Genomic DNA, 11,316 nt, shown 5'->3' on the forward strand with positions numbered 1-11,316 from the left:
AACTAAATGCTCTTTTATTCTGCTCTGTAGATCGTCTTTTGTTTTTTATACCAGAATAACCCAAATACAAATATTTCCTGATGAGATACACAAAATAATATTTTATGTCATTCATTACTTTTTGAAAAACCTTTAAATTTTCTTCCTATGTACGGTTGTTCATCTTTTTACTGACCGAGCTTTTGATGAGAGCCACTTATGTGTTACTCCTTTTATCTCTGGAGAGACTGTGGTTATCAGTGTTTAAGCAGTGCTGTCACAATAATGATAAGAGCCTCTGGTCACAGAGTTCTCTGCCAAGTGTGTTCTTGCTATTTTTTTTTTTTTTTTTTTTTTTTTTTTTTGGGGGTATGTTTTTTTTAAATCCTCTTGGTCTTTTTAAGAGTTCTGACAGGGAACAAGCGAGATACTGCAAAACCATGTTTGGAATTGCAGACCACCTGGCTTCACTCAGCCACTCTGTGCTTCAGGAGAAGATAAATCCCATCAAGCAAGATGTGTATGTGATAAGTTAAATGTTACTACAGCAACGCATGAGGCCATGTGAATACTGAGATGATATAGGCCTGGTAGTTTTGTTAAGACCCACGTTGATTTAGGTCAACTTTTAGCCAAGATATTTGATCAGGCTGGCAAGATGACTCAGTGGGTAAAGGTACTTGCCACCTACCATGGTGGTGCACACCTTTAATCCCAGCATTCAGGAGACTGAGGTAAGCAGATCTCTGTTAGTTCAAGGCCAGCCTGGTCTACATACAGAATTCCAGGCCAGGAGGGGCTACAGAAAGACCCTGTCTCAAAAACACCAAAATTTTTTTAAAAAAAGATGACTCATTGGGTAAAGGCACTTGTCACCAAACCTCCTGACCTGTTTTAGCTCCAGAACCTATATGATGAATAGAAAGAACCAACTCCCCAAACTGAGGTTTTCTCTACTTTATCACTTTTAATAGATATGTAATGTAAACTCTCTATGTTTCCCGGTTGTCCCACTAAAAAAAAGGAGAAAATAACAGATAAAATTATTTTTGTAGAGTTAATTTAACCAAATATATCAAAATTATCATTTGTAAATAAAGCAGTGCTACATTATTAGCAGTATTTTATTTTTTGTACTAAGATTTTGATATTTGGCATGCACTTTATACTTAGTGTTCAAAGAGCATGTTTGTATCTAGAGATCATAATCTGTATTTAGTTTCAATAAAAGTTGTACTTGAAAAAGTAGCTTCACATTCCTAAGATGTTCCAACTGTATTACTTATTTTTTAAGGTTTTGAATTTCAGTTTACATTAATTAAAGTGGCCATGGTTCAGGGGCTCACCAGCCAGTGCCACTACTTTGCCACTGGAGTGGAAAGTGTTGCTAGAGTGAGAGTGGAGGAACAGGTAAGGGGGGAACCAGTTGGAAGAGCTCCATGCTTTGTCTCATGCCAGTTCTGCAGCTCAGCTCCACTTTTCGTCTGCCTTTGCTCTGCCTGTATGGGATGTTATTATTCATGTGCCAACATTTCTTGTTGCAGGAGAAAAGCCTTTCAAATGTGACGAGTGTAACTTCGCCTCCACAACCCAGTCACACTTAACTCGTCATAAGCGTGTGCACACTGGAGAGAAGCCTTACCGATGCCCCTGGTGTGACTACAGGTAATGAGGTCACATGGACCATTGCAGTGGATTAGAATCCCATTGTATCACCAACAGAACTGTAGCTTTCAAGTCACCGTGCTTTAGCATACTTTAATGAGCAACTGCAATTAGGCAAGGTGTTTCTTTTCATTCTTGATTTCAGTGATGTTTTTAAAAATAGACTTATTTTTCAGAGGAGTTTTAGTTCTACTGTAAAAGTGAGAAGATGGTACATAGATTTCCTTCCACAGGAGACCCTCCTTCATTATCCTGTGGAAGATTATTATTATAATTGGGGTACTACACTGATACTTTTTTTTTCACACAAAGCACATAGTTTACAAGAGCCCACTTTGGATGTTATATATCCTGTATGTATGAACATATTGATAATAATGTGTTTACATGTGATAGGCTCATATAGAGTAACAATGATTCTTTAAAATTCAGTTCTGTTTTTATAATCTTAATGCTAGGTCTTGTAATCCTTTGTTTTACCCATGTTTCTGGTTTTTTTATTTTATTGTTCCAAGTAGGAATCCATTGCAACCATTCCTCTATTGAACACATGTATGATACATTACTACTTTGAGCAAAACATTTATTTGAGAATGAAGTAAAAAACACAGTTCTGCCTTTAAGAGTAGAATACCACCATTAGTGATTGAATTTCCACAATTATAATACTGATTTGGGGGGCAAATAAAGCAGCTTGGGGGAGAGCATATAGGACACTGAGGAGCCCAGACCAAGTCCTCCATCTCGCCTGTGGAATGAGGGGTGTGTTAAATACACAGTACATGTTTAGTGATGAGGTAACAGTGGCATGTGGAGATTTTAGTGCTGAAAACATCTTGGAGGTTGTGGCTGTTCACATTATATCCTGAGGTCAATGATGACTAAGATGCCAGCCAGATCTCAGAGTCCTTCAAGCACGTGTAGAGAGGTATGGTCAAAGGTGGGAATGGAGTTTGTCAGGTCAAACTGTCCTGGAGCTTGAACATGAGTTTAACTCTGGTAATCTGCATTGCCATGGACTTTGCAGGCTACTGAGTGGTACTGGTGTTAGGGAGCCAGCTTCGCCCTTGAACTAAAGCCCTCCCCAGTCATTGCCACAAATCCTATATACAATGATATGAAAATACTAAGCTCTTTCTGTTGAATGTTAGAGCATGCATATTAAGAATGGAGACTTTTGCAAAAAGCATATTTCTGTATGCCTGTGGTGGTGGCCTGTGCATTTGGCAAATATATTGCCACAATCTCGATTATCAGCCACATTATTGCATTAATTTTTATGTGAAAGGTCATTGAATAGTACAGAGATATTACAGATATATTTCATTCATTAAATATTAATTCATTCAACATTTTATGAGCTCTGTCTTCACTTAACACTAGACTGGTATTTCTTTAAAATTGGGGAATAGTGATCCAATTAGAGGTAGACCTACAAATTTAGTGCTAATGAATATGTGTTCTGTCAAAAAATAAGCATCCCCAAATCTTTTTACCTTAATACAGAGATCATGCCCGACACAGTTGCCTTTCCTATAAAACAGAAACACAGAAGAGGATCAATTTTTCTTACTCCTCCTCATTTCTAGGATTATATGTTTTAATCTGTACCTTATGCATAAGGGTTTTGTTATTGTTATGGGTGGAACTTTGTTTTCTTTGGATATAAATTTCGCTTCTGATTCTTAATTCATGATTATCTTTCTGTGGCAGTGATCATCCTCCAGAAGTATGGTTTTCAAACTTGTCAAGTAGCAGAGTTGTTTCAAATGAGGTGAACTGTAAACCCCTCAGAGAGATGGAAGTGATACTTGGGAGTCATAGACATGGTTAAAATCTGTAGTGTTTCCTTGCTGTAACCTATCAGAAAACATGATGCAAAGTGTTGGACAAGCAAAGAAGCTTAAAAGTAGGGGTAGGTGTTGAGGTGTCGATGGCAGCTGCTGCTGGGTTAGCCTTAGTGTCCAGTTTCTGTCTTTGCTGAGAGCCAAGCTCACAGCAGGAGAATGTGAGGAAGCACTCAAGCAGTGAAGGACTGTGACTCAGCACTCAATCACTCTATGTCCTTGGTCAAACTCCAGCCTCATGGGGCAGCTATGTCTTCATTCTTAGGATTCATATTGTTACTAGACCTTCCTTGTTAGGGTCCTTGTGTTTATTAGCTCATGCACACATTGAGGTTATCTAGTCCAAGGCTTCTTAAACTTTTTCCAGTGTGTCCTCGTGACCATTTTTTGCTTCAGTAGGTTTTGTTCTACTCCAGATGCCGGATGCTCCACAGGTGTCAGGGCAGGTAATGGCTTTTCATAGTCTCCTCATAAGCCCTTTTCACCTGTGGCCACAGCTGATATGCCATCTTAGCCTCAGGCTCTACTAGGTGGTGGAGAGGAGAGGCCTTTTTTTTTTCCCCCCGAGTTCTATTCCCTAGTTTTGAGACAGAGGTAAATGGTAAATAGAAATATCTAGAGATCCTAGAAATGACCACATTGAAGAGAAACCTCACTAGAGAGGCAAGAAAACGTTAAGATCCAGAAGGACTGGAGAGAGTCCACATTTGTTACCAGAAACAGACAGGAAACTGAAGTGTATGAGGGGCAGGGTGGAGTTGAAGACAAACGTGATTAGAAAGAAGCTAACCAAACCATGTAGTCTTCTTTGGACCTGAAACAAATGTACTGGGAGGTGAAGAGGTCAAAGACAAATGTTCTCGCCAAAGAAAAGCCAGACTTAAAGTTGCAAATTTTGTTTAAATGGGGGTGATAACTCATCAGGTGAGTGCTAAAATACAATTACATTTCTAGAAACCAGAAGCAAACCGATAATAAAATTTTAAGATAGTACCACTTTAAGAACAGAAAGTAAGGGATAAGGTAAGGCGTTTGCTGAACAGATGGCTCGGTGATTAAGAGTGCATGCTGTACAATACTGAGATACAGAGTTCAGATCCCAGCACTCACATAACAAGCCTGGTATTTCATGCATGCCTGTAACCCCAGTTCTACAGAGGGTGGAGAGACAGGAGGACACACATAGGCATGCCTTTAATCCCAGCACTCAAAGACAGAGGTAGGCAGATCTCTGTGAGATCTAGGCCAGCCTGATCTGTATAGTGAGTTTCATGCCTGCTGGGGCTACAGGGAGGAAGACCTTGTCTCAGAAACAACACAAAACCAAACAAAAAGGTGATACTATTTTACAATACTACCCAGAACACCAGATATCTAGATACAGCCTAACAAAATCGAGACTTTTACAGTAAGCACTATGGAACATTTTTTTTCTTGCAGTACTCAACATCAAACTCTGGGCTTTGAGCATGTCTGGCAAACACTGTACTGTTCAACTTCATTCTCAGCTGGTAAAATGTATTTGAGAAAAGAAACTAAAGATATAAGTAAAAACACATACCATGTTCACAGAAGGGAAAAGCCAATTTACTAATAATGTTAATTTACTTCAAAATATTTTACACACTAAATATAAGCCCAGCTGTTTTCCCCCCACAGAAATTGGTAAGCTACTTATAAAATTCTTAAGTACATAGAAAAGGAGCTCAGAATAACCAAGGCAATCTAGAGCAAAGCTTCCTAAACCTTTTCACTGAAGAAAATTTATTCAATCCTGAGTATATATATTTAAAATTAGTACATAAATCAAATTTTGCTGCTAATAAATAAAATAATCATTTCTTAAACATAATTTCACATTTACTAAGATAAAAGCAAATTTGCATACTAATGAGAAAGATGTGGTTGTTTATTTTTATATAAATAGTTATCTTGGTTGAAATGTTGATGTTGTGGCAGGGGAACATCATGTGTTTTTCTCGGGATTGATCATAGTCAGATTTCATGAGCCTCAGTACTGAAAGCAGTGCTTCCTGAAGCAAAGTGCTAATTGGAGAAATACACAGTGCAAAATGAAGAAAACCGTTTAGGGCCATATTAGAAATTGTTGGAAATCCTTCTCTAATACTAAGCCAAAATACATTTAACATTTTTTTTTAATGAAACTCAAGTCAGCAGTTCAAACAGCGGTACCTAAAATCAAGCATTCTAAAACTACATGACTGAAACATATGCCAATTTGATATTTACATGCTGAGGAATGAGAATAGAAAAATATTCAAGGTCTTTTTTTCCCCCAGATTTAAATCATTATGTTTCTATAAGAGGGGAAGAAGTTTGTATGTACAATATAATCACTGTTGTGTATAATACACAATGTCTTGATGAGGTGTTTGAAGTCCCTTGTTTTCTGGAGTGAAGGCACATGAGGTGCACAGTGCATATATTGTGTGTTCATTATCACTGTGCAATCTCGTCTGTGAAGTCACATGTGTGGTATGTTCAACATCATTTTTCAATTCTGTCTCTGAAGTCACATGGGCAAGTGCTCTAGAAATACCTCCAGTTGCCTCTGAGGACTTTTTTTTTTTTACTTGTTGGGTATTCAGAAACCTTTTACTGTTGCCACATTTTTTGTGACCCTGACATTCATTTACTTAATGCCATGATTTAAGAAGCTAGTTCCTAGGCAGAGCCTGGTACGTGGAATTATGTAGAAAATACTAATGTTTGTTTTCCTTGTGTTTAACAAGCAGTCACAGGATGCTATTAAGGGAGTTAATCACAGTTTCCATGCCATGCATGTCTTCAGTGTATTTAAATCCATGCCATGCTACAGTGCTTAAAATTACTAAATCAAAAGTCAATTCTTGAATAATTTCTAAGACATTTTAGAATTTCAAAATACCTCACTTGAATATTACTCTCCTGTAACATAGTTGTAATACCTGTGGCTCCAGTCACGTTGATCTATAATGGTCATTGTTTTAGTTTGCTTTCTCCATTGCTATGACAAAACACTCTGACCAATACCAGCTTGGGAAAGAAACAGTTTATTTGGGCTTACATCTCTTGGGTGACAGGTTCATCAGGGAACCTAAGGTAGGTACCCAGGGCAGGAGCTGGAGCACAGACCATGGAGGAATGTTGCTTATTGGCTTGTTCCCCTGGCCCGTGCTCAGCCTGCATTCTTATACAGTACAGAACAGCCTGCCGAGGGATGGCACTGCCACAGTGAGTTGGGCCTTCCCACATTGTTCAACAGTCAGTACCCCACAGACATGGCCACAGGCCAGACCAATGGAGACAATTCCCCAGTTGAGGCTCCCTCTTCCCAGCTGTGTCAAGTTGACAACTACAGCTGTCCAGCACAGTCATAGTGTAAGTTTGATATCTGTGCCACCTTTCATGTGCTTATGCTGAATATGGTTGCTTCTAAATCTTGGTGCATGGCCTTAAGCTTTTAGAATTAATTCTAGACATTATGGATAAAGCTTTTGACAATACTACCACAAAGTTTATCTTTTGACTTTTTGTATTATTAATTATTATTATTATTATTTGGTAGATTCTTGATATTTGTATGCATAGATATATTTACAAATAGTTCAGGTTTCCTTGGCTTGAAAGAGTCTTGTACCTTTTGCTAGGGTTAAGGTCTAAGTACTTATCCTCTGTGCAAGTTGTCTCCTAAAATAGCATTACTACTGCACCTTTGTAAAACACTCTATTTAAAAGGGGATAAATATCATCACTGCTCTATAGACTAATACCTAGGGCACTTAAATCTATTGATAGCCACTAAATGACCCTATGAATTCAATATCCTTGACAAAGGGATAAAACTTTTGTATAATTTTTTTCTGAAAGTAAATAAACTGTACCCTATCCACCCAAAAGCTTTATTCTTTTGTACACATGTGGCCTGTGCATAAGATAATGCAGAACACATTAACCTTGCAGAATTTTTGCATACATTGTTTCTGATGTTAAAGACTATGAATGAAATGTAAAAATTAGAAAAGATATATTTTTGTGATGAGGAAAAGTGGAAAGGATACAATGCCACAACTAACTCATAACACATAGGAAATGGCAGGATACAGTTCAGTATGTGTGAATTCCACAGGTGATCACATGTTTTCTACAAAGATGCTTTTATTAATCTTTTCTTTCTATAGTATTTTATTACTCAAGAGATTTAAATACTTTCTTCTTATACAATTCTGTTTGCTTGCCATAGGTAGATGAAACTGTTTCTGTCTACAGCTCTTCCTTATCATTTTTAACACTTATCTGCAGGGAATTGCCATCTTTAGAAACAGAAATATTATTTAAATTTTATTTTAAAATATATTTCTCATTTTGCAAGTTCAACAGTAGTGCAGTATTACTACTATTTAAAATTATTCATGAAAAATGTGAATAGAGATTTGTTTACAAAAGAATTTTATAATTGGTCTTTTGAACCTGGGGCTATTTTTCAAGTTTGCATTATTAATTCAGGCAGTGACATCTCATTCTATTTAGATGTAAACACAGACCCCTTTCCTTTGCTTTTACTGTCTAAAATATCCAGAAATCTAATCCATTACACATCAGTGTATTCCATCACAACTCCACAATTTTCTCACCATTAATTACTATGCATTATAATTTTAAAGCTTAAATTTAGATACATAGCACACTGTTCCTACTGTATTTGTGTAGGATATTCTTAGATTCATTTTTACACTCATGTACCATTTTCCTACTGTTTCATTCCCTTTCATTCTGTATTGTCATCTTTACATTAACAATACAGCAGGAGACAGCAGCGAAGCCTTGCATGCAGTATAATATTTTTTTGGACAATGTTGAATCTACTTGGCCATTTAGATTTGTGACTATCAGACTGCCTTGTGTTTTACCTACTTTATTGGCTTGTATATGAGAATAGAGAAGTTTTACTAAAGTGGTCACTGCTGGGCTTTTAAATTTTTTTCATATGTAGCTTACCTTCCCAATGGATTCCTTTTTGTATCTTTAAGATTTATGAAGATTTCAATGGTAATGTTTATCATCTCTAATACTTAATATGATGTAAATTTTTAGGCTTCCTCCTCAAATATAACTCATTTTTTTAATTTGTTGATTTTTTTTGTGTATATCACACAGAACATTCCAAACAGTCTTATTCATCTGTATACCCACTTCTCAGATGGCACCCTCCCATAGCCTCCCCTCCCCCATGACTTTATATCCATACACAGGTGCCAAGGATCCGAGTGTAACCATCCATGACCAGTAATAATAAGATACGTACAGATCAGAGACGCATGTGCCAACATCTAAGCATCATTAGCAAAAACAATGAGTCTTTCTGTAAGAAACAGTATATTTTTAAATGAAATGGAGATCTTTTTTAAAAGTTAAAAAATCATTCAATTTTATGTCTTACAGGGTTTATACTGAGTTCAATTTTGTATAACTATTAATTCAACTGTGAACCTAAAAATTTTATAGCCATTTTTGAAAAAGATATACCTTTGCTCTGGAAATTGTTATTGAGTATGTTAAAGCTGTAATGAAATGCTTCTTCTAAAATAAAAAAAAAAAGAAGAATAAAAAATTAAAAAAATGAAAAAAAATTGAATATTTAACATTTTTCTACCAAAAAAAAAAAAGATTTATGAGGAAAATTCTAGTGGATAGTAAACAATACTCTATGAAAAGTAACTGCACATACTATCCACAGTATTCAAAATGTTAAGGATAATCTTATAAAACACTTCAGATATCATTTAATAAATTGTAGAAAACTGAAATTTCAAGCCATTTCTTTGTTGTGTCCCTACTGTTGAACTTAAAGCAACTTGAGACTAGTTTTCACTAAAGTTTTCATCAGATTTTAGCTGTCTTAGCACCATTAAACTTAAACCTATGCCTTGGTTTCTAAAATTTTTCTACTATGTTTTTATTTATTTGTTTTACTAATTCTTTGTGAACTTTATACTTTGTATTGAGATCATATTCATGCCCCCTCACCCAGCTCTTCTCAGATCCACCCCCTTCCCTACTCACCCAGCTTTGTGTCCTCATTTTTCTTTTTAAACATCATCAAGTCCAATTTGTGCCACCCATATACTCTTGGGTGTGTGTGCCATTAATTGGCACTTCATGGTCAACCTACCAGGGACCACACTATTAAAATTAAATTAAGTTTTGCACAGTTTTATTTTTCATTCACAGCATGAAAGTATTCCCAAATGGAAATAACTATATCTCATGATGCTAGGCAATAAAGCCTGCAGTTTCTACCTTACATTAAGGACTCACTTCACTGTTTTGGTAAACTCTAAGTGTATTTCCTAGAGTCTAAATTTTTTCCTGTTACTTGGTGGCTGACCGATCCTCAGCCGGTGTTTTCTGTAGATGTCATTAGCACATTAAATTTTTCATTTCAGGACTATTTTTCTTTCTTGTGTGAGGAAGAAGCAATGGACATTTGAAGAGCCACCCTCACTAAGGAGCTGCATCTCCACAAGTGGCACACTTACCTTCTTCGGAGCACTTACCTTCTTTGGCGCACTCTAGTTCTCATTCCTGACCCATCTACCTCTGCTTAGCCATTCTAGCAGTCAGATTGGCCAGGTTCTTACATGGATGGCTCAAGTGGATGGGATCTGCTGTTTGTTGACACTGGCACCTGTGTTTATCCTAGAATATTTGGGGGATTTGGGAATATTTCACTAAGTTTTAACTTAGTGACATTCCATCTTACCTTTGTCTATAACTTGAAGCATTTCAGAAGTTTTAAAATACATAACCAAAAACTTGCAGTTGTGATCTTTCACCTGAAAATGTGTTTTAATTTCTGAAATGGATATTTCTATAAAATATGCCAGTTATAAAAATGTTTTCAGTTCATAGACTTAAAACACATTTTGCAATGATGTTACACATAATTAAATAATAAGGCAGATGTTATTAGGTACTGAGGCATTAAGAGTTCAGCATAATAGCAGGATTCATTGTTCTTGTCTGGGATTTGTTTCTTCAGTGTCCTAAGTTAGAGAGACAAATTCTACAGGGGATAATTTTCTCCTTTTGGATTTTCCCTTCAGAGAGTTCCTATCTTCCTCCCTTTGGCTTCCTGTGCAGGTACCTGACCTGTGCCCATAAAAGCAAGGGATAGACCAAAACTTAGACCAAAACTAGATTTGCTCCTGAATAGTAACGAAAAAATACAGATCTTTATAGCGGTACATTGTGTACACCAGAGAAAGAATTGAAATTGTATGTACTAAAATGAATAAAATATTGTTTTGTTTTCAAATAAGTCAGAGGGAGTATTAATTTTGTTTTTGAATTTCTCAGATTATAAGATGTAAAAATAATGAAATGGAAATACCTAGTATTAATTAGACATGATTTATATTTTAAATCATTTGTTTAGTGCCACAGGTCTGTTTAGCTCACAAGAAACTTTAAGTCAAAACTATTTTGTCATTTAACATTCTATACTGTATCACTCATTTGGCTCAAGTCTCTTTTTTGCTCTCTTTTACTGTATTGTACTGCTAATCTACTTGAAGAATTTAGAATCAAATGAGCAAGGTTTACAGATTAATAGGGAAGCCTAAACCCTGCTTAGTGCTCACACTATTCATAGAACATGGTAAATCCTCGGCTTCTTTCAAATTGTGATTGCTTCTGGAAAGCAGATGTGCCTGTGGACTATACGTAGTACTTGCCTACAGGCAGGTTGTCCTTCTCTTCCCACCCCTGCCCACAGTGCAGCTAGATGTCAGTAGATGTCACTGTCCTGGCTGCTTTATGGAAT

The 11,316-nt window shown here is 36.4% G+C and overlaps 1 protein-coding gene across 1 annotated transcript in view; it reads left to right on the forward strand.

Annotated features, from left to right (window-relative positions):
- The window catches only part of Znf407 (zinc finger protein 407), a 501,268-nt gene that overhangs the window by 293,199 nt on the left and 196,753 nt on the right, over positions 1-11,316 (forward strand). Inside the window, exon 7 of the mRNA XM_008850672.3 lies at positions 1,524-1,644. Coding sequence (XP_008848894.1) covers positions 1,524-1,644 — 121 coding nt within the window. The remainder of the gene's footprint in view (positions 1-1,523; positions 1,645-11,316) is intronic.

The sequence above is a fragment of the Nannospalax galili genome, unplaced genomic scaffold (assembly GCF_000622305.1).
Source record: "Nannospalax galili isolate Female #2095 unplaced genomic scaffold, S.galili_v1.0 scaffold243, whole genome shotgun sequence".
NCBI lineage: Eukaryota > Metazoa > Chordata > Mammalia > Rodentia > Spalacidae > Nannospalax > Nannospalax galili.